We start from the raw sequence: 22,348 nt of genomic DNA on the forward strand, positions 1-22,348 counted from the left end.
GCCGGGAGCCCCAGCTGGGGGACCCCGGCTGGCGGGCCCTTGGGGGCAGAGTAGGCGGGCCCAATCAGTTCCTCCCGCTGTGGAGCAGTGCACAGTTGGGACGACGGGGGAGTTCGTGGTCCCCGCACCGGCCCCAGATTTGGAGGAGCAGAAGGGGTGGGCGTTGGTATGCCGGCGGGTGGACAGACAGACAGACTAGAGGTAAAACGTAGTCAATTTTATTCTCCTTAAACCACAAAATAGAGTCTTTGGTTGTACAAACATCACTAGTTACAGTCTCGCCAGGAGGTCCCGGCTGGGGAGGGGGCAGTTAGCGGCCAGAACTCTTGAAAATGCTAACGGCCGGGTTAAAAGACTCGAGGCAAGGGTGGTGCTGGAGCTGGCAGGGCCCCCACCCCAAGTCGGGGGAGGTACCTTGACCCTCTAGGAGGGCACCGGGCCCAGGCCCCGGCGCCCCGGCCGCACGGCGCGGCGGCTGCTGCATAGGGCCACCTCCTCGGGGCCCGCGGCGCCTGGCGAAGGCCTGCCCAGAAGCACCATGGCCACCTCTCCATCCTCCTCTGGCAGACCTGGCCGACGGGGGCGGGGAGTGAGCTGATGGGCCCCAGGCCCCCTGGGAGCACCCGGGGCCGCGCCTGCCAACTCACCAGGGCTCGGAGATGGTTCCAAGGACCTCAGCTCCTCAGCAAAATCTGGGGACTGTGATGGGGAGAAGGGCTGCTCAGGGCTCCGCCCCAGACCTGCCTGAAACCACCCACCTGAGCCTGGGTGGGTCCCTGCTGAGCCCTGGCTGGAGGATGGGAGGTGGGTGGACAGGACTGGCCACAGAGAGATGGGGAGGGTACCAGAGGAGGGGACAGGGCTGGGTGACAGGCACAGCAGAAAGGTGGCAGGAGCTGGTCGGGCTGTCTTGCAGAAGGGCCAGGAGGGCCCGGTACCTGCATGTCATAGACAGGTCTGGAAGAGGGGAGGGCTGCAAACACCCTGTAGTCAAACTTCCTCCCAGACAAGGCCTTGAAAGGACAGCGTGAGGAGAGAGGTAAAGAGCGTGAGAAGAAAGAGGGCTGGGGGAGTCTGGATCCCTGCCCCCCACCAGGGGAGGAGTGCAGGGAAGGGTGACAGCCGTTGGTTCCTCACCAAGCGTCCCGGGGAGGTGCCGGTCTGGAGGCCGAGGTCTGGAGGGACAAGAAGTGGACGTCGGGAGAGGTCCGCGCCGCAGGCTGAGCCCCCCGCCTCCCCACGACGCACAGACCTTCCAAGGGGGTGGGTGACGGGGTGGGCGCGGGCGAGGGGGCCTCGGCCAGGCGCTCCAGAGGCCCCCGCTTGCTTCGACCCTCCTGAGACTTGCTGAGGACCATCTGTGCGCGGAGAGCGTCCTGTTCCAGAGACTTCATCCTGCGGGCAGGGGAGCGGCGGGCGGGCTGGACAGGGTCGGAGGGCGAGGGCGGGGGCGGGGGCGGGGAGGGGACGGGAGGGGACGGGAGGGGACGGGGCGGGAGCAGCGCGCGGGGCGGGGCCTCACCTGGCCGCCCTCCACAGCGCACGCTTCTCGGCCTCCAGGGCACGGCGCTCCGCCGGGGACAGGGTCCGCTCGGGAGCCGGCAGCTCCGGGCTCTGCACGCGCAGCCGCTCCTGGTGGCGCCGCTCGGCCTTGGCCGTCCGCACCGGAGCGCCGCCTCCCTGCGGCGGGGGGGACGCGGGGCCAAGCCTGGGCCGGGCGACAGGAGAGCCGGGTGGAGGGGCGCCGCGCGGGCGGAGAGGGGGGAGGGGGAGACGCTGGGGGGGGCCCTCCCCCAGCTCACCCTGCGGCGGGGCCCCGGCCGGCCCAGGGCGGCTCCTCCTCGGGCTCCTCGTCCTCCGGGGCCTCGCCTTCCGGGCGCCCCGCGTCCGCCGCGTCCCCCGCCGCCTCGCGCAGCATCTGCGTCCTCTTCTGTTGCAGCTTTCGGGCTGGGGGAGGGGAGGGGAGGGGCGGGTCAGGTTGGGAGCCGGTGCTCCCCTCCCCGACCACCCTCGCCCAACCCAGTGGGCTGCTTACCTTCCTCCTCCTGCATCTTCCGCAGGTCGTCGGCACCCACCAGCGACACGCGCTTAGGGGGGCCCCCGGTCTGGGGCACCCGCACCTCAAGCTCGAAGTACTTCTGCCGCTCGCGGAAGGACAGCTGCTCCGGGGAGGCCGTGGGCCCAGGCTTGGGGGGCTGGGGAGAGCACGCCCTGAGAGCCGGGCCCTCGCGTCTCGCACCCTGGCAGGAACACGCAGCAGGGGACCGGGGCCCACCACCTACCTGAGCAGGGGCCTCCAGGGGTGGGTGCAGGCCGGGCACGGCAGCGAAGGTCCTATACGCCTGCTTCACGTTGGCGGGCAGCTCGTCAGGGGAGGGCGGGGAGGGGGGCTGGCGGACGGGGCACAGGGAGCTGTGTGGTGACAGCTGTCCCGGCTGCAGCCACCGCCCGTCCCACCACCAGCTGTCCTTGCTGACTGCCTCCCCGCCCCCCCGCCCCCCCCGGGTCACGGCACTCACGGACTGGGGATCACCTCTGCCCCTGAGGGCCGGGGAGCCCCTTGGCCAGGCCTGAGCCACTGGCTGGATCACCCCAGGCTTTGTCTGCAAAGGGCAGGTGCAGGGGTCAGGAGGAATCGGTTCAGGTGAGGGGATGTGAGGATTGGGGGGAGGACGGGGAAAAAAGAGAGATGGGGCCCAGGTGGGCGGCTGGGCAGGTGTCCAGGGTGTGAGGCCGTGCTGGGAAGGGGCAGAGGCTGGGAGCCGGGCTCCAAGCAGGTACTTCCAGTGCCCACCCCTACCCTGCCACCAGGCGAGAGGAGGTGCCCACGCCTGGCCCTCCCCACGCAGCAGAACCGGGGAGCCTCTGCAAGCAGGTGGGGGTGGGGGCAGGGCCAAGCTGGCCCCTAGGGGCTCCCAGACGGGAGGACGGATGGGGGTGGGGCCGCCCTGACCACCCACAGCCCATCTGCCCAAGGAAGCCACAGGAGCTCCCCAGCCCCATGCCACCCAGCTCTGCCAGGAAGGGGCCCACAGGTTGTGTCCTCAGGAGTGACAGATGGCAGCTGGGGGGAGGCGCTGTCCCCTGGCAACCCCCTTCCCAGAGGAGGGGGCTCTGCAGGCAGCACCTCCCTGGAGTCCTCCACCCCCCAGCCCCGTGTGCACTCACCTGCTGGTGGCCAGGGGAACAGGAGGCCTCAGTCATCTTCCCGCCACTTGCCCCAGACGGCACCTGGAAGAGCCGAGTGGTGGGTGGGATGAGGGCTGGGCAGGGCTGGGGCCCCACAAGGAGGACCTGGGGTCTGGGGTGCTTGCTTTGGTCGCACAGGCTGGTCCTCAGCTCCCTGACCTGACCAGCCCAGGGAATATCCCGAGATAGGCGGGCTTTCCCCACAGCGAGGCCACCCACCCTCCCCGTGAGCTTCAGAGATCCATGAGCTGGGGAAGCCCCGACTCCTGCCAGCCACCCTGCAGCTGTGCCCCTTCTGCTCAGAGGACACTGGGCTCCCATCCTGGGGACTTCCTGCTCTTGCCTGTCTGTGGTCAAGGGAGGGAGGGTCTTCACAGAGGCCCTGAGCAGGCTCCCTTAGCCCCTAGGCCCCACTCGGCCTCTCACCCAGCGCAGCCTCCTCCCGACCACTTATGGTCGGTCCTGCGGGGTCTCCCAGCAGCAGCTGGTGGGGCACACCCTCTGGGAGGGGTTATTTCAAGCTTTGGGGAGAGGAATGAGAAGCACACGCCTCCCTCTCGGCGTCCCCACCCCCAGCTGCGAGTGCTGGGCCTCCTCGCCAACCATGGTCTCTGGGGCTCCCGCAGCTGCTCCAGCCCGTCCTCCCCACCGTGGCTGGTGCCCGATCCCACCCTGACCACTCTGGTGGCCTCAAGCTGTCCCTGCCTCTGGCCCTGTCCCAAGCCCTCTGGGCCCACACAGCTCCTCTGCCCAGCCTGCCTGGTGAGTCTGACGGCAAGAGAAGGGTTGGGGCGGAGGCCAAGGGCCTTCTCAGAAGCTGGCCCTGCCGCGCCGCACCTCACGTCCTGGGCTCTAAGGAGGGGGCAGAAGCATCTGCTTCACGGCTTGGTTCACGGATTCAGGAGGACGAGACACGTGCCAGGCTGGGAGGTGGCGCTCCAGCTTGGGCACGCTGGCCAGTGCCCTCCTCCAGCCCCTGTGCCATGTGAGGGCCCCCACAGGCCTCAGCCCTCCCCCTGGGGGCAGCCGCCTGAAAGCCCTGCCCTGCAAGGGTCTCAGGCGGAGGGAAGGAGGTTAAGGCAGGGGCAGGACTGACGGACAGGTAAGCAGACAGAGGACAGGACAGGGGTGTGACGATCAGGGACTGACCCTCTGCACACTGCCGGTGCTGGGTGTGGCAGCCAGGGCGCGGCAGTCCAGCTTCAGGCTCTCCAGGCTCCGACACTGGGGGGCAGAGTGGACACAGTGCTACCAGGGGCCATGCCTGCCACCGAGTGTGGGGCAGGCAGCTGCTAGGGGGGCGGGGCGGGCAGCCAGAGCTCGGAGCCACGGGCCTGTGTGCGGAGAAGCCCGCCGTGCAGGGCACGGACAGCCCGGACACTCACCATGGCCTCCGGCCCCCACTGTGGGGTCTGTCCAGGCAGCTCCTTCTCCTGTGAGCAGAGACAGTGGTCAGGACTGACGGCCTTAGGCTCCCGAGCCCTGGGGCTGCTGGCTGCGGGCGGCTCTGACCTTGCCGGGGCCCTCGGGGCTCAGCTCCCGGTCGATGGAGGAGATGCTTTCCAGGCTGTTCCGGCGGCCCATGCCTGCTGCAAAGGGGTTGGCGATGATGCCTGGGGACACCTGCGGGAGGAGCGGGCTGAGTGACCACACATACCTGAGGTGGCCTCTGGGGGCGGGCTCTGTGAGCAGCGCCGCCGCCCACTCGGGACACCATGCCATCATCCTGTCTGTGACTCGGGGCACCCACAGGTCACATCTGTACACTGCATGCACCAGAGGATGTCCTGATGCGGGGCAGGATTCCCAGGCAGTGACGCTGGGCCATGGGGCAGAAAAGGCTGGCCACGTAACCATCACCCCGGGGAGCAAAGAACTGACAACAAGATGGCGGGGGTGGGGGGTGGAGCCGCAACGTGCCTGACAGCACAGAGAGGGACTGAGGCGGAAGTCCAAGTGGCAAGGAGGACAACACTGGTTCTCACATCAGAAAAGTCTGTTCGAATTTGGAAGAGCTGACCCGTGGTGCCGACTGGAATGAGTGATAAAGGCATGATGTGAACACATGCTCTTCCAGAATTACAGAGATAATCGCGGATGCAAACGTGCCTACGTTCACAGGTGTGATTCCAGCCACTGAGAGGTCCTGAGACCATGACACCCCGACAGCCGTGAGCATGCCCAGGGCCCAGACTTTGACTTCTAAGTATCACTTTGACTAAAGGAACCAGTGCTCCTGGGTGGGAAAGTATGAAATGACCCCAGACATCTTGTGGCGGAAAGTAAGCCGCTTAAAGGAAGGTGGGTCGTGCTAACAGGGCCAGGGCCAGCCAGAAGCCCCTCTCATCAGCCGAGTCTGGGATGGCTTGAGCACCAAAATCAACAGCAGTAGTGACAAACTATCACCTGTGAAATAAAATGGAAACTGGCAAATCTACGCTAAGGAAGAAGGGAAAACTCCTCCTCAGGGCAGGAAGCCGCTCAACACGTGTGGAAAGGACAGGGACGGCACACGAGCTACCACCAGGGACTGAGGCATGGACAGCGGCGGGGCTGATGCTTGGGGGGAGCCCGACAAAGAGCAGGACAGTTACACGGCCTCACAGCACCTCCCCACAAAGCACCTGTTAATTTCAAGGGAAAAGCGTCACTTTGCAGTGGAGCAACCCGGAGACGCCCCCGTGGAGAGGGTCACTGACAGGACACCACCATCCATGTGTCCTGGTGGGAGGCCCTTGAAGACAGTGTCACCTCTGTATTAACCCTGCCAAAAGGGCATCCACTGAAGCCCGTCCTGAGGAAACACCGGACAGACCCACAGCGAGGGCTGTTCCACACAGTGATGATGGCCTGTGCTCGTTCGAAGTTCAAGGCCAGAGTCAGGGAGACTTGAGCAGGCGTGGCAACCAGACACCCGCATGCCCCGGACCGTGGCCTTTGGCGTAGCCCCGAGACCACTGGTGGGACGCACATGGGGCCCCTGAGTGAGTGTTCTTGACGCTTTCCTCCAACTTTTTTTTTTTTTTTTTTGCGGTACGCGGGCCTCTCACTGTTGTGGCCTCTCCCGTTGTGGAGCACAGGCTCCGGACGCGCAGGCTCAGTGGCCATGGCTCACGGACCTAGCTGCTCCGCGGCATGTGGGATCTTACCGGACCGGGGCACGAACCCGTGTCCCCTGCATCGGCAGGCGGACTCTCAACCACTGCGCCACCAGGGAAGCCCCTTTCCTCCAACTTTAAAATTATTTTATATATTTGCTTATATCTTTCAGAAAGAAATAATGGCAGGAGAAAGCAACACTAAGGCAGATGACGGCCTGTGGGGCGGAGACGGGACTGACTCCTCAAGGTGCGAGTCCGTAGTTTTGGCTTTGGGGCCACGTAAGACTTATAATAAGAAAGTGATCGGGCTTCCCTGGTGGCGCAGTGGTTGAGAGTCCGCCTGCCGATGCAGGGGACACGGGTTCGTGCCCCGGTCCGGGAAGATCCCGCATGCCGCGGAGCGGCTGGGCCCGTGAGCCATGGCCGCTGGGCCTGCGTGTCCGGAGCCTGTGCTCCGCAACGGGAGAGGCCACGGCAGTGGGAGGCCCGCGTACCACAAAAAAAAAAAAAAAAAAAAAAAAAAAAAGTGATCTTTTAAAGTCATCTCTAAAAACAGAAAACGAGTAAGCCTAACTGTACGTCAAGTTGGCAACAGAACAATTCAGAGAATTATTTCAAGTGACTTAAAATCACAGCATTTTGACTGTGCCTCCTCAGTGGATAAACCCTAAGGACATGAAGAAATTTAAGATGCTATTAATGGGGACTTCCCTGGTGGTCCAGTGGTTGGGACTCCATGCTCCTAATGCAGGGGGCCCAGGTTCCATCCCTGGTCAGGGAACTACATCCCACATGCTGCAACTAAGAGACTGCGTTCCACAACGAAGATCCCACATGCTGCAACTAAGACCCGGTGTAGCCAAATAAATTAAAAAAGAAAAGACGCTATTAATGGTTTCATTATTAGCAATAGTATTGATATTGCTTTTTGAAATTATAATTATGGTAATGTTACTTAATTTACTGAAACAGTTTTTAAGATGAGAAAAAGAAATATAAAATCAAAAAAGCCAAAATCCTGTAACCTTAAATATGAATTGAAAGTAACAGCACAAATTCATGATTTTTCTCCTTCCAAAAATATTCACTTCCCAGGATTCATGTGCTACAGAGGCCCAGGAGCAACCACAGCTCAGAGCCACAAGCACCCGGCCAGTGACAGCTCTGAACGCCACGCCCAGGGCTGGGGCAGGAAGTACATGGACACCTGGTCACACCAGAGAGCAGGACGCTAACGAACGACAGGTGTCACACTCAAAGGACACGGGAGCCACACTGCCCAACGAGGACGGCACACCGAGAATATACAGACCCTAAAGACAAAGACAGAAAAACACCTCTGTAGCCATCTTTGGGGGTTTCCAAGGCACCAGCTTGTTATTTAAAAAATCAACAAATGAAAGGAAAGAATCAAAGTATTTATCACACCTCTCCTGTATAAAATCTTATCTTAGGATTAAAAAAATAGCTGATAAAGAAAATTTCTTCCTTACAGAAAGGTCAGTAGAATAAAAGCAACAGATGCAGAAGGAGTAATTGAAGGCTTCTTCTTTAGAGCAGTAATCAAGGAAATACTAAAAAAGAAAGGCAGTCTTGATCAAATCCTAAAGCTGGTTAGCTGAAAAGTCCGTTCAAATACACAAGACTTTGGTGAGTATGATGAGGAGGAAGAGGCAGCAGAAATCAGATCAAAAAGATGACAGAACCACAGAAGAGGAGAAGAGGCGGAGGAGAGAGAATATTCCCAACCTCGCACCAGCATGCTGAGAACTACAGCGAGGAGGCTTCTTGGAAAGTGCACAGCAGCCCCCGAGGCCCTGCAGCCGAAGACCGGCCACCAGGGCTGTCTGACTGTACAAGAGCCCCCAGGGGCTGTGGCCCAGGAGCAAGACAGGCAGGTACTAACGACAGTCCGCCCCACCACCGTGCCGAGCACCGGGGGAGGAGGGACAGGGCGCGGGCTGACACAAAGGTGGGTTTGCAGAATCCAATCAAAGTTCGGGGAAATGGCTGCAAACTCGGATTCCTATACGGGTCACATGGGTCAATGCAGGTGAGTCAGGTGGGCCGAGGTTCAGAGAAACGGGGGTGGGGGGACGAACGGTGTTACCCCTTTTCCTTTCGAGCACCAAGCCAGCCAGAGGAAACCTGTGCGCTGAGCCTCAACCCCACCTGGCACAGGGCTGTAAAAACCATCAATGAAGGGACTTCAGAAAACTCAACACCCACTTCAGAGAATAACTCTTACGGGTTATAAATGGAAACAGCCCTCCAAATTTAAAAAAAAATGCTATATGAACTTCAGCCTGGAAGTCGGCACAAGGGAAGGCCACTGGCCACCACCACCACCGGGTCCCGGGGGGACGGAGGGGCCTGACCTCCCAGGAAAAGGGGACCCGCAGCCACCAATCGGGCCACACGCAGGGCTTCCACTAGGGGATGAAAAAAAAGCCACCGACGAGAATTAATAAGGAAACAAGATCAATCTATGAATGTGCTTGGGGAAAACTTACACAGAGATCAAAGCTAATCCCTGAGTCCCAACCAACTTTTGTTAGGGAACTTGGCAGGTCCATTCCTAGGAAACACAGGAAAATAGACTAAACTTTTCAAAAGAAGAAAAAAAAGTGGGTGACTTCACAACACAGTCTAAAGTGGCTACACTGAGGACAGCAGCATTGGCCCAAGGGCGCATCCGGCTCCCCAGGGCCACATCCTGGGCCACAGGAATGTGGATCTGACCCACAAGGAAGTCACATTTCCCCAAATCAGTGGGAGAATGACAGACGTTTTAGTACATACCATTGGGACCAAAGATCCATCTGCCTGAAAAGCAATTCCAGGTGGATTACAGAGCTATATGTTTTCTAAAAAAGTTCTTTGACAATCTTGCAACGGAGATTTTCCTAAGCAAAAACCAAACCCAGGGATCATAAAGAAGTTTAGAAGACTTAATTCACAGAGGTCTCCATTTCTGTAACCCCAGAGAGACCATTCCTAAACAGCAAAAGACAAAACCACTCATGCCCTATGCAATAAAAGACTGAAACTTACAACACAGAGGAGCAACTGCAAGTTACACGAGTTAAGTGAATTAGTGACTAAACACAAACTCCCAAAAGGAAAAGGACGAGGAAACTAGATGGCACTGCCTGCCAGATCCCACGGGAACAGAAGCTGGTGCTGCCCGAGGCTGGGAGGGGGTGGGAGACGGGGCAAGCCTGTGGCCTCTGGCCCAGCACCCACTCTTCCAGGACTCCTTCCTGCAGAAACTCCCCCCAAAGCAGAAAGACGGGCTCCCGAGCGCTCTGGCTGGTAACACAGCACAGACACAGCAACGCTGGAGAGAAGGCCAGACGCAGGAAGTCAAAGAACCACCAGCAGAACACAGCGAGGGCCCCCCGTAAAGTCTGGAACACACCAGCCCCCACCCTTTACCCTGAAGCTGTATTCACTCTCTTTCTTTGTACAAAAAGCTTTAAGTAAGTAAATGTATGGACTAAAACACTTAAATACACGTTTTAATTAAGTAAATGGAAGGCAAAGCCTTCTCTGGAAACCTGAGAGACTGCTCCCCAGAAACGACAGGGTTCCAGTGACTACACAGAGATGTGGGCACGGAAGCCAGCAGAGGGCGGCCCCAGAACCCAGGGAGTGGGGCCTCCAGCCCAGCATCCAGCCCTGGAGCAAAGAACACGAATGCAGAGTCCTTCCCCGTTCAGGAGAAACACACAGAATGAGGCTGATCCCTCCCTGGCAGCGCAGGGCAGGCGGGGCAGTAAGTCGCCATCCCGAAGACCCGCTGCAGCCGAACAGGGGACGGCCCCACCCCAGAGGCTGCACCAGCAAGGGCGCCTCAGGGTGGGGCTGGCAGCCACCGCGGGTGAGGAGCCTTCGGAGGCCTGGGTGGGCATCAGCTCATGCCAGGCGCCCGGGGACAGCCGTGGAGAAAACAGAACGGAGAAGAGCAGGACAGCGGGACCCTCCCGAGCAGAGGGGACGCTGAGGCTTGGAAGCCAGGCCTGTCCAGGACACAGACTGGGCCAGGCACCAGGCCTCCAGAGCCCAGACACTCTCCAGGGGGCTAGGAGGGAAGACAGCTGGGTTCTGCCACAGGCCACCTGGGATGGGGGGATCCTGGGTGCCGAGCTCCCTGCTGAGGCGCTGCCAGAAGAGCAGGGTGGCGCCTGGGCCAGCAGGGTGGGGTCCTGTGCGAGTCTGCAGGGAGGCCGTGTGCCCGGCTCTGCGCCATCCTGCCCTGGCCCAGCGGCCACACGGTACAGGTACTGCTCACCTGGAAGCAGGTAACTCAGCCTTTTCTTTCAAGACGCGACCAGGCCGTCTGTGCACATGCTTCGTCCAACCCGGGCCAGAGCCTCCACAGGCCATGAGCGGTGGCCAAGACCAGGGCCCAGCACCGCCCTGGTCACCCCTGAGGCTGACTCACGACGGCCGAGCGCTTCCCAGGCTTGGAGGCGGAAAGGGTCAGCTGTCCCGGCCCGCACAGGGTCAGGTCACCGGGACCCCTCCAGGGAAGGACCCAGTCCCCGTGGCAGAGCACCGGCCGGGCGGGGGCACTGACCTCGGGGGCGCTGGTGTCGAAGCCGTCACAGACAAGCACAGTCAGGGTGTCGCCCACGCTGCGTAGCAGCTGCACGGCTTCGCCGTGCGTCAAGCCCAGCAAGCTCTGCTGGTTCACCTCCAGCAGCCGCAGCCCCACCCGCAGGCGACCATCTCGCCCGGCCGCTCCTGTGGGGCTCACCTGCGGGGAGACCCGGCCCCAGAGCTCAGGACGAGCCCATGCCCGAGCCCCCTTCTGCCCCGAGGAGTGCAGTGGAGCAGGGCCGACGAGGCGGGACGCTCACCTTGGAGATGAAGATGCCCTCATCCGTGGGGTCACAGGGGTTCCCTGCGTGGCCCTTGGCGCCCCCACGGATGCTGATGCCCAGCTTCTCCCCAGGGGCCTTCTGGATACAGAGCTCCCGCATGCCCGGGGGCGGCGGGTCCCTCCGCACGAGCAGGACCAGCTCCAGGCAGGGCCGCAGCAGGGCGCTGACCGCTTCCTGGTGGGTGGCGTCCCGCACATCCTGCCCATTCACTCCCAGGATGCGGTCCCCAACCCGCAGGCCACTGCGTGCAGCCAGGCCCCGGGGGAGCACCTGTTGGGGGACGGTGGTGCGCAGTGGGCGGGGGCTCTCACTGCCCTGTGCTCGGGCCGGGCCCTCTATGCACAAGGATGGCTGCGGGGTCCGCCCTACCTTAGAGATGAACACGCCGGGCTCCTGGACGCCAAATGGGTGGCTGGAGTGGTCGGAGCCCCCGACGATGCTGAGCCCCAAGGGGCCCCCAGCTCTCGGCAGACAGATCTCCTGGGGACGTGGAGGGGTGGGAGGGGTGGCTGGAGCAGGCCTGGCGAAGTACCAAAGGGGCGCTTTCCAAGCCCAGAGAGTGGGGCCAGGCGCCCCACTGCAGGGAGGCCGCTTTGTGTTGCTCAGGAGACCACGGGAGGACGAGGCCCACCACTGAATGACGCCCCGGTGTCCTGGGGCCGTGTGGACGTGGAGGAGGGGGCCGGGGAGGGGTTAAGGGTGGGGACTGGGGTCTCACCTCCACTGGGTACGGCCCCTCCAGGGCAGCGGCCAGCAGACTAGGGGCCAGCCTTAGCGGCCCAGGCTCCCCAGGGTTGGCAGTGGCCATGGTGGTGGTGGTAGCAGCAGGGGGTGGGGGTGAGTGTGGCGGAGTACCAGGGGCAAGCGGCCCCCCGGCCTCCCGTTCCAGCAGCAGGGCGATGGTGGGAGAGGCAGCGGTCAGCAGGGAGACGGCGTGGTCGTGCCTGGCCTCCGTCACATCCACCCCGTCGATCTGCAAAAGCGTGGCCCGTCAGGGGGCCCCATGGGGCGAGTGCGGCGGCTGGGTACTGGGAGGGCCCCGCTGCCCCCACTCACGGAGAGGACGCGATCGCCGACCTGTAGGGTGCCCGCCCGGTGGGCGGCGCCCCCCTCAGCAATGCGGGAGATGAAGATACCCTGCAGGGAAGAGGGAAGGAGAGCTCTTTACTACAGGCTGGCCTGGCCCTGCCCCCAGCAGCCCTCCCTGGCCCTGCCCACCCGCCTCACCGGGTCTCCGGCCCGGTAGGGCGTGGAGCCTTTCCCCCCAGCGATGCTGAAGCCCAAGCCCTTGTCGCTGCGCACGAGGCAGGCCACGCGACGCTGGCGGAGGGACCCTGGCGGCTCGGGCTGGCGTGGGCGCGGGCGCAGGCCGCCTCCCCACCGCTCCCGGGGGCTGTAGTCGTCCTCAGGCCTCAGAGGCGTGACGGTGACCGCGTTCTCGGGCTCCACCATACGCTCCCGCCACAGCCGCACGTGCACAGTGGTGCCCGCGCCACGCAGTGCCTCCACGGCCTGTTGATGCTCGGCGTCCTGCAAGGCCACGCCGTTCACCTGCAGGCCACAGCGCTCGTCAGGGCAGGCCCCTCTACAGGTGGGCACGCAGCGCAGGGAACGGGCGCCAGGGAAAGCGGTGGGTCGTCAGCGCCCCTGCTATCTACGTGCCCACCGCCTGTGCAAGCCCGGGGCCAGGACGCCCGCAGGCCGAGAACAGCAGGCGGAGGCCCCTCCTGCGGGTCCACACCTGGGTTCCCAGGTCTGGAAACCCCTGCCACGTTCTCATCTGAGCAAACCCGCAGCCCAGCGTGCCTGCAGTTTCTGGGCTTCCAGCCCCTGCCTCCACCCCGTCCCTGACTCAGGCTCCCCCAGCCATCGGGGTACAGCAGTTCCTCCATAAAATTCGGATGTAGGCCCAGCCCCACCTGGCCCCGCAGCCTTCTGTCCACTGGCCCCCCTGCCCCGTGGGCCGGGCACACTGCCCTCAGACCTGCCCTATTGCGACAGCTGTGAGCACCGGCACGTGGCCTCCCACGATGAGCTCACCTGCCAGGGCTGGGTGGCCAGGTGCACGGGCAGGGGCTCCAGGGCAGAAACCAACCCGCCACCCAAACGTGTTAGAAGTCCGAACCCCTCCTAGACCAACCCTCAGGAGCAGATCTCTCCTCGAGATCGCTGCTCCTAGCACGGCCAGGGCCCCACCCCACCAGGCCTCCCGCCCAGACGGGGGTCTCTGCCTCAGGGGCTCGCATCTGAGCCCCCTGAAGCTCTGGCTTATGAGCTGCACGCCTCACCAGTGGCCCTGTGCTTGGGGCTCTCAGGAGAACTGGCTGCAGGGGAGGCAGCCGAGCACCTGACAGCCAAGATGTGAGGCCCCGAGGGCCCAGTATTTCACTCAGACAGGGGCCAGGGGCTGCCGACTCACCTCGAGGAGCTTGTCGCCTACTCGGACCCCAGCCTGAGCTGCAGGGCCCTCCTCAGATACCCGCGAGATGAATATGCCCTGGAGGATAGACAGGAACTGAGACCGGGAGCATAGGCAGAGGCCACGGAGGGGCCTCACCCTGCCCTTCTGGGGGAGGGGCCCTCGGCAGCTTTGCGAGGCCCAGAGGCCCCCAAGTTGGGGCTGCAGAGACGCCCAAGGGTGCGGGAAAAGCAGAAGTGGGCCTGGGGTGGTCAGTGGGGCTGGGCGCGGGCCGCCGCGAGGTCCCGGGTGTCAGGGAGCGAGAAGGTGCCGGTCAAAAACTTCCAGAGAATTTTGACCCCATGCCTAGTACAGCGGCCACTAGCGAAGGCAGGCGAGGCTGAAGACTGCAGGCAGGCGGGGCAGCCCCGACCTCCAGGTCCCCATTCATCCTCTGGGGGACGGGGACCTCACAGTCCTCAAGGCCACCAAGCGGCGCAAGCAGGACGGAGTGGGCAGGGCAGCAGCGGCTGCTCACCTCGTCGTCGCCCTTGTAGGGGGTGGAGCCCTTGCCGCCCGCAATGCTGATGCCCAGGCCCCCCGTCTGCCGCACGATGGTGAGCGTCAGCTGGAAGCAGAACAGACATATGGTGTCCAAGGACGGCCGAGGGAGCGGGGCTGCCGGTGGACTCAGCAGGAAGCGGGGAGGGCCCAGGCCCCCCGGCCACTGACGACCTCTCCCAGGGCTGGCTCGGGCCACAGAGGAGCTGGACAGGGCGGGTAATGCCGGGGTTGAGGGAGTACAACCCGGAGAGAGCCCTCGTCCGAGGATGACGAGGCTGCCCTACGGTGCCTGGGCCGAGGTGCCGCAGGCAGGGAGGTGGGGGACGCCCAGCACCCCCCCGAGATTGGCCACCCTCACCTGGAGGCCAGCGCCCTGTCCCCCCCCATCTGTGCCAGAGGGCCGTCAGGCGCCCCAGGCCCCGGCTCTGAGGTGGCAGGAGGAGGCCTGCGCAGGAGCGGGGGAAGGAGACGCAGCGCCCACAGCCCAGGAAGCGAGGCCAGCGGCAGCCCGGGGTACAGAGCACAAGGCGGCAAGCGAGCAGCGGCAGCCCGGGGTACAGAGCACAGGGCGGCAAGCGAGTACAGACCTCTTCCTCCTCAATGCGAGCGGGCTCTATCAGCAGGTTATTGGCCTGGTCAAACGACACTCCCTGTCAGGACAGGACCAGCAAGGGCATGCAGGTCAGCTACGCCCAGCCCCGCCACCGCCTTGCCCGGCCCCACCTCGAGCAGGAAGGAGAGAAAAGACCACACCAAGCTCCCACAGCCTGAGTGCCGGGCCCTTCCTGCCTGTGCCCGAGCCTGTGCCTGGTGCCGCCCCCAGGTGCGAGGTCCCCTCCAGTCTGGAGGCCTGGCTGCTTCTGCCAACCTGCCAAACGGGGTCCCAGGGGGGCCCCACCACGGGCTGAGCCTAGGCCTGGCTGTCCCGGTTTTGACTGTCCAAGGCCCTCTAAGCTGTCACGGCGTCATGCCGCCGTGCTCAGGGCAGAATCACCGACGATGCAAACACAGGGGCGCTGTGGCAGCGGGGCAGCCCACGGAGAAGACCGGACCCCAGGGGCCCCGTGAGAGGCACCTGAGGACCAGGGCAAGGAGGTGGGTGAGGGCCCCACGGCCCGCCTGGAAGCCAGCCCTCAGGAGAGCCAGGAAAGGCAGAGGAGCCCGGGCAGAGAAGAGTGGCCGCCCGAGCCCTGGGATGGGAGCTCTGGGTGGAGTCAGCAGCCAGCCGGGAGAGGAGGGCGGGCGGGTGGGGACAGGCACCTCCCTCCACAGCTGGTTTCAAGACACGGGCCTCGAGTGTCATCTGAGATCCCGCCAGTGCGGACCGAAGGGCCTGGCCGGCCTGGCCTGGGCTGGCGCGTGGGGTCAGACCCACCTTGACAGAGGGTGCAGAAGCCACAGCCCCCTCGCTCTCCTCCTCCTCGCCCGCCTCCACGGCTCCCGCCGCCACCGCCGCTGCCGCCTCCTCGGCTTCCTCCTCCTCCTCCTCTTCCTCCTCCTCGGCTCGAGGAGCCCAGGGCACGTGGGGGCCGTTGTGCCAGCCCCCAGACCCTACTGGGCCCTCACTGTCCGGCTGTGCTCCTTGCAGCAGGGCCACCACGGCCTCAGGCTGGGGCAGCTTGGAGATCTTGAAGTGCTTCTTGTAGTGGGGCGTGTCCTTGCGGATGAGCCGCTGCCTCTCACCCGGCACGGGCCAGGGGGCCTCCAGCTGCCCCGCCTCGCTCTCGCCATCCTCCCCGGGCAGGAGCAGCGTGTCCTCCGCGAAGCGCACCGTGGGCTGCGAGAGGCCGAGTGGGAGGACGTCGGTCTGGCCCACCCCCACGTGGGCCCAGGGAAGGTGGCAGCAGACAGGGGCTCTGAGAGGCTCCCCGCTGCTCGGATCAGAGAAGGATAGGGATCGGTGGGCCAGGAGGCTCTGCCCACCCCGTGCGCTGTACTCTCAGCAGCCTGATGCTGGGGTGCCCATCAGGGCCACGATAAAGGTCCCTGGGGGGTCCGGGAGCAACCCAAAAGGGGGATGTGAGGCGGTGACGGATGTGGGAGGGCAGGGCCCATGCCAAACCTGGCCATGGGGTGGAGGCCCTCATCCCCAGGCCCTCGCCCCTGCCTGGGGCAGCAAGGCTCCTGCTGGGCTCCACATAGGAAAGAGCACACCTGCGGGGCCCTCCTGCACCTTGACGGGTCCTGACAGCAACCTGCTTGGGAAGGAGGAGGGGCAGGGGGAGGCAGGCCCACCCCTGGGCAAGCAGCCTTCAAGGCCAGTCTCACCTCCTCATAGATCTCCTCTGTGACCTCCTCCTGGGAGGTTGGCGTGGATTCCTGCTGGCTCGGCTCCTCCACCTCGGCCAGCGGGCCCTCGGGCTCACCCTGGGAGGCTGTGCTGGCAGACAGGTGCGAGTCCGCACTCAGGCCAGACTCGGTGCTCAGCCTCTTCTCCTGTGGCGGGGTCAGGTGGTGGGTCAGGCCACCTATTGGGGGACCCCACATCGCAGGCCACCCACCCTGGGGCTCCCTGCTTCCTGACCACAGCACCTCGCGGGCTCCCCCCTCCCAGCTGCCCCTTCCCTGCAGGGAGTGGAATCTGTGCTCAGCCCTCTGGGGTGCCCACTGTCCCACCCCCGGGAAGCCACACTCCACCAAACAGCTACGGGCACACAAAGCCACTGCTCTGTGTTGCAGACCCTAAAAGGTCTTCCGAGTACCCAAGATGACACCAGCACGGGGAAGGACAGGCACCCCAGAGTGAGCACGTCTCTGCAGACAAGCTGTGGCAGCTTCCCAGGATGGAAGGCTCTGTGTCACAGACAGAGGCCCTGCCACTTGTCCCCCAGGCATCAGACGTCCTGCTGTACCCCAGGGGCCCTAAAGCTTCCCCTAGCCCTGCTGCCAAAGCTCCTGAATGAGTAGAGTCAGGCCTGCCTGGTTCTTGCCCCAGTCCCCTTCACAAAGGCTGACAACGTAGGTGCCCAAGAAAAACACCACAGGGAATGGGCCCACTACTCAGTTCCCTCTGCCGAGGACCCAGCTGCTTCTGGCTCCTCTCTTGCAGCTGCCCGCACGTCCACGCCACACGACCCCCGTGTCTGCCCGGCAGCCCTCGGTGGGGGCAGCCCGCTCTGCGGAAGGGTGTGGGCGCTTGGCCCTGAGCCCCCCCACTGCAACCTGGCGCCTCTCCTGGCCGGTTCCCCATGCCCACACAGGGCCCCGGAACGCTGCACCCAGCCTGGGGCTCCCAAGCAGGAGAGCCCGTAAGGCGGGCATCCCTCCCACGCCCCGCGGGTCCCCCCAGGCACCTCCTCCGAGGGCGGGGGTGAGGGTGAGTGCTGTGCGGAGTCGGGCCTGCAGGAGGCGGCTGCGCTTCGACGCTCTACAGCCCTCTTCATCACCTGGAGCTCGCTGGGGTGAGGCGTAGCCCGACGCTGCAGGCCCTGCAGTGGGCACAGGGGTGAGGGGCGGGGCGGGGCCGGGGTCAGGCAGGGGTGGGGAGGAGGGAGCCCCCCAGGGACCCCACCCCCCCATACCCGTTTCTCGGCAGCAGCCTCCTCTGTGTCCTCGTCGCCCGCAGGGGCCTCTAGGAACTGGATGACGCTGACGCGGCCGAGCGGGGCATCACCCCAGCTCTCCGAAGGGCTGCTCTGCGGCCCCGGGTCCTCTGCGGAAGCGCGTGTCAAGGGGAAGCCCCTCCCCACCCGAGGCCACGCCCCATCCTGCCCCCCAGCAACCTACCAAGGCTGGGCGGGGGCTGCTGGGGCAGCAGGTAGCAGGTGAGCACCTTCTCGCCGGTCTGGGCGTCGTCCTCAGTCTGGAACCGAAGCATGGGCTGCGCCTGGTTCTCCGCCAGCCACAGGGCCTTTAGGTTGAGGTGCGTGAGGGCGAACGGCAGACTCTGCAGACTGGGGGCCGGGGCACGGTTAGCTCAGGGTGGGGGAGGTGGAGGGGCACAGCGGGCACGGTCAGCTCAGTGGGCGCCAGGCCAGGAGGGCACGGGGGCTACTCACCGGTTCCCGGCCACATCCAGCACATGCAGCTCGGCCGTGTGGGCGAGCTCCGGCGGCAGGACAGCCAGGCGGTTGTCCCTCAAAGAGAGGACGCTGAGTGCCATGCAGCCCCCGATCTCAGGCGGCAGGGCCTCCAGGCGGTTCCGGTCCACGTTGAGGTTGGTCAGCTTGCTCAGCTTCCCCAAGGAGCGGGGCAGGGCCTGGCCGGGACGAGGGAGGATCGGAGATCAGCAGAAGCCCCCGGGTAGCGTGAGGAGGGAGCTGAGTGCTTTCGGAGGGCGGCCTCTGCCCCTGCTCCAGGGCCCCGACCCCTCCAGCCACTGGTCTCTTGCCACTCCGCACGCCTCCAGACGTCCCCCCGTCTGCATCCCATGCTAACTCTGAAACCAGCCACCAGTGGGGCTGGGCCCCACCGTCAGCAGGTTCTCCGTGAGGATCAGCTCTGACAAGTTCTCACAGTCCCCAATGGCCTCCGTCACCTCGCAGAGGCGATTCTGGTCTACCTTCAAGATGGACAGCTGCTTCAGCTGACCTGGCATCAGGAAGACACGGTGACGGGACTCGGTGAGGCAGGGAGCCCAGTCAACCACACGAATGAAACAGCCTGCCCCTCACCCTGCCTCCTGCACCTCGAGAACGCTGAGAGCTCACCCCTCCACCCTTGCCATCCTGCTGCCAAGCTGACCAGGCCCACCAGCTCCCATGCACCCGCTGCCTGCGACCTGCCATCGTGCCCTCACGAGCTCACCATCCCCGCCCACCACCACAAGCTGCCTCGGTTCCTCAGGAGCAGCCCCAGCCATCCCACTCTGGCCTCAGGCCGGTCTCCCCCTCCTTGGGGGCTGTGTCCCAGGACCCAGCAAAATCAGGATCCTTACCCCAGAAGCCCTCTCTAGACCTGGTTTCATCCCCAGCCACACCCTCCCAGCACTAACCAATGCCGTCAGGAAGCCGCTGCAGCCAGTTCTGTGAAAGCAGCAGGTCGGTGAGCAGCACCAGCCCCCCGAGTTCCGCAGGCAGCTCCTCCAGCCGGTTCTCCGACACATCCAGGCACACCAGGCGCCGCAGATTCCCGAGTTCCTGGAGGCAGGTGCAGAGAGTCAGGGGACGGACAAGCATGAAGCGGGGGCAGCCACACCCTCACTCACCGGGGGCAGGGCCGACAGCTGGTTCCGGTCCAGCCACAGCTCACGCAAGTTGGGCAGGGCCCCCAGGGTGTCGGGCTGCAAGAAGAGACAGGGACAGAGTGACGGACGAGGCTCACTAACCCTGCCTGGCCCCGCCCCACCCACGACAGCCCCGCCCTCTCCACACCAGCACTTCCAGATCGTTGCCTCCCAGATCCAGCTGTTCCAGCTTGACCAGGAAAGACAAGGACCTGCAAAGGAAACAGAGCAAGTTCTGTCGCGGCCACACGGCCCGAGAGGCCTAGGGCAGCTGCTGGCAGGGCCAAGCCACTCACGCGGGCAAGGACTTGAGCAGATTCTCCCGGAGCTCCAAGGTCACCAGGTTGGCGAGACTGAAAAAGATCAGGGCGGGGCGTGAGAAAGGTAGGACGGTGGGGAGAGGTGTAGGAACAGGGCTCTCCTGAGCGCCCCCACCACCCAAGAGTGCACTCACTTGCCCACGTCCCCAGGCAGCGCCTGCAAGGACACATCATTCAGGGCCAGATGAGCCAGGCTGCGCAGCTGAGTGAAACCTTCAGGGAGCCTAAGGGGAGCAAGGGGTCCTCAGATGCCCAGGCAGAGGCTGCGGGACCTCCCAAGCCCCACTACCACCCCTGCCATGGCCATCACCCACCTGGACAAAGGATTCCCACTGAAGTCTGCAATCTCCAGGGCTTTGCAAAACTTGATGCTCTCGGGGATCTCAGGGATGTCTGTGAGGAGAGAGGGATCACCACGGAAACATGCCCACAGCCTCCAGGAGCTCAAAGCCCTTCCTGCCACCCTCAGATTCCACCCCAGACCCGCCCCAGGCTCCACACCATTCCGAGACACGTCCAGCTCCACCAGTTGCATGAAGTTGGCCACCTCAGGGGGCAACCGCTGGATCTCGTTGTCACTCAGGCCCAGCTTGCGCAGGTTCAGCAGCCGAAAGAAGGGCTGTGGGCAGGGGGTAGGGTCAGGGGTGACGGGCCCTGTAGCAGAAGGCCCCTCCCTGCTCCAGGCCACACAGGAACCCCGGGTCCTGTCCCATCACCCTGGTCTGCAGTGAGAAATGCAAGGAGACAAAAACAGATACACATCTTCCCGCACTTCTGACTTGTGTCACCTCAGAATCATCCCCCCCATACAACGCTCCACGTGACTTGCCCTATGCGCTCAAGTCTCAGCTGGAAAGTCACTTATTTTTTCTAACCTGATGAGTCCCTGTTCCTTGCTCTCTGTGTTCCCTCAAGGCTCCACCCACCCCCTGAATCACCTCTTCCACCCACCCAGCAAGTGGGCCCTCCAAGGCCTGTGGTGGTTTCTGCTACTGCACCCCAGCAGCCACCCCAGCCTGATCCCATGACAAGAATTTAACAACTACCAAAAAAAAGTATAAAGAAGACAGGAGAGAGCCACAAATACGGGCTGCACGCGCGCAGGGGCTGCAGGCAACGTGTGGTGGGACCTGGAGGTGACCGTGAGGAGGCCCGGTCCAGGCCCAGAACGGAGCCACACCCTTTGTGGCACACAGCCCCCAAGCATTAGGCCACTTTGCACCCCATCTCCAAAAAGGAAATCCTTTTGTGACCTGCTTCCTTTAACCTCCTCTCCCAAGTAGCCTTAAAAGGAGGAAAATACGTTGTGCAAAAGAAACAAGGCAGCGAGAAGTAGACGGACCACAGACCTGCCAAGGACAAACACCTTAAGACGGCTACCCCCGACCCCACCTCAGCACCCAGGAGGAAGAGAAAAGCAGTCCGGACAGAAGCGTGGCCTCCCCACCTCCAGAGCAGTCCAGCAAGTTCCTATCAGTCAGTCATGCCGGGTTCACCTTCCACCCTGATGCACTCCAACCCCATCCACCTTCCCCCACGGCTTTCAATCTGCAGCTCCTCCTCTAGGCTGTGACCATCCCCGCCCCCAGGCAGGCACCCGATGACCGCTGCCACCTGGTGCCAGCGCCGGCGGTGGGTGAGGAGGGTGGGGCTGGCCGGGGTGGGGCTCCGGCCAGTAAGAACCATCAGGGCCGACTGGAAACTGCGGCGTCCCGCCCGGGCCAGCGCCTGCTGAGGGCTCAGAGGAGCGGGCTGTCGCAGCCAGGCCGAGCCCGCCGACCCGGTGCGAGGGCTGGGCCGGCGGCAGGTCCAGCGGCTGCTCACCTTGGGCAGCTCACGCAGCTGGTTGGCGTCGAGGAGCAGCTCCTCCAGGCTGCGGCTGTAGCGGTAGATCTCCTCGGGCACGGCCTGCAGCGAGCAGTGCCGCTTGTCCACCGACTCCACGTGCCGGTTGCAGCGCCACAGCGGGATGCACTTGAGCATGGTGCGGGCGGGCGCGGGCTCAGGCGGGGGGCGGGGGGCGGGGCTCGGCCCGCATGAGCGCCGGGCCGGCCCGGGCGGGGGAGGTGCCGGGGGCGGCCCGGGGCGGCGGCGGCGGCGGCGGCGGCGGCGGCGGTGGCGGCGGCGGCAGCAGGGCGGCGGCGGCGGCGGCGCTGGGCCCGGCCCGCGCTCGGGACGCTCGGACCACGGCGGCCTGGGCGGGGGGCGCGGCCCGGCCGACGCTCAGACTCTCAGGAGGCGGCGGCGGCCCCGCATCCCGCCAGGCTCACTTGACCCGGCCCGTCCGCTCGCCCGGCGCTGTGCCGCAGCCGGAACCGCCGCCACTACCCGCCGGACTGCCCCGCCGACAACCGCCGGCAGCCGCGCAGCCCGCCGGGAAGCCGAGGCCCGCCCTCGCCGCCCCTCGTCGCCCCGAACTGCAACCCCCACAAGGCCTCGCGGCGCCGGTGCGTCCGAAGACCCGTAGCGGCACCGCGCACGGCCTGTCGGGAAGCTCGGTTCCCTCCCCCTGGCGCAAGGCATGGTGGGAACTGAAGTCCGTTCAAAGCCTGAGCTCCCGCACGCCAGCGCCCCAACCGTTCCCGGGACCGAGGCTTCCTGCCGCCCCTCCCGCCCGCTGGGCCCCCTCCCCGGGCTTGGCCTCAAGACCCCACGATCCTGCCCGCCGCCCCTCTTACAGGGACGTGGGCTCCCGGAGGGTAGGGCGCCGGGCCAAGGCGGCG

General features: G+C 64.4%; 1 protein-coding gene across 10 annotated transcripts; it reads right to left on the reverse strand.

Moving 5' to 3' along the window:
- Positions 1-206: 206 nt before the first annotated feature.
- SCRIB (scribble planar cell polarity protein) lies at positions 207-21,662 on the reverse strand. Of its 10 annotated transcripts, none has more exons than XM_059995291.1 (38): positions 21,450-21,656; positions 20,127-20,244; positions 19,940-20,018; positions 19,760-19,849; positions 19,602-19,658; positions 19,454-19,517; positions 19,288-19,362; positions 19,075-19,219; positions 18,553-18,671; positions 18,140-18,339; positions 17,868-18,034; positions 17,663-17,793; positions 17,435-17,569; positions 16,410-16,577; positions 15,517-15,918; positions 14,729-14,791; positions 14,116-14,205; positions 13,599-13,676; positions 12,407-12,730; positions 12,257-12,316; positions 11,898-12,152; positions 11,549-11,659; positions 11,156-11,449; positions 10,873-11,052; positions 4,702-4,812; positions 4,575-4,622; positions 4,339-4,413; positions 3,169-3,231; positions 2,520-2,603; positions 2,283-2,390; positions 2,036-2,195; positions 1,803-1,947; positions 1,523-1,708; positions 1,253-1,395; positions 1,138-1,175; positions 939-1,013; positions 648-699; positions 207-569 (listed from the first exon to the last, which is right to left on the reverse strand). In XM_059995291.1, exons 1-38 carry the CDS (start codon positions 21,606-21,608, stop codon positions 424-426), a joined length of 4,998 nt encoding a protein of 1,665 aa, XP_059851274.1. In that variant the 5' UTR covers positions 21,609-21,656; the 3' UTR covers positions 207-423. The 10 variants fall into 10 exon arrangements, 9 of the variants coding, with proteins under 9 accessions (XP_059851274.1, XP_059851273.1, XP_059851281.1 ...); XM_059995290.1 differs by having other exon boundaries at positions 12,236-12,316; XM_059995298.1 differs by having other exon boundaries at positions 12,236-12,316; positions 20,127-20,347; positions 21,450-21,545.
- Positions 21,663-22,348: the final 686 nt, after the last annotated feature.

This window comes from Delphinus delphis, chromosome 17 (genome assembly GCF_949987515.2).
Source record: "Delphinus delphis chromosome 17, mDelDel1.2, whole genome shotgun sequence".
NCBI classification, from domain to species: domain Eukaryota; kingdom Metazoa; phylum Chordata; class Mammalia; order Artiodactyla; family Delphinidae; genus Delphinus; species Delphinus delphis.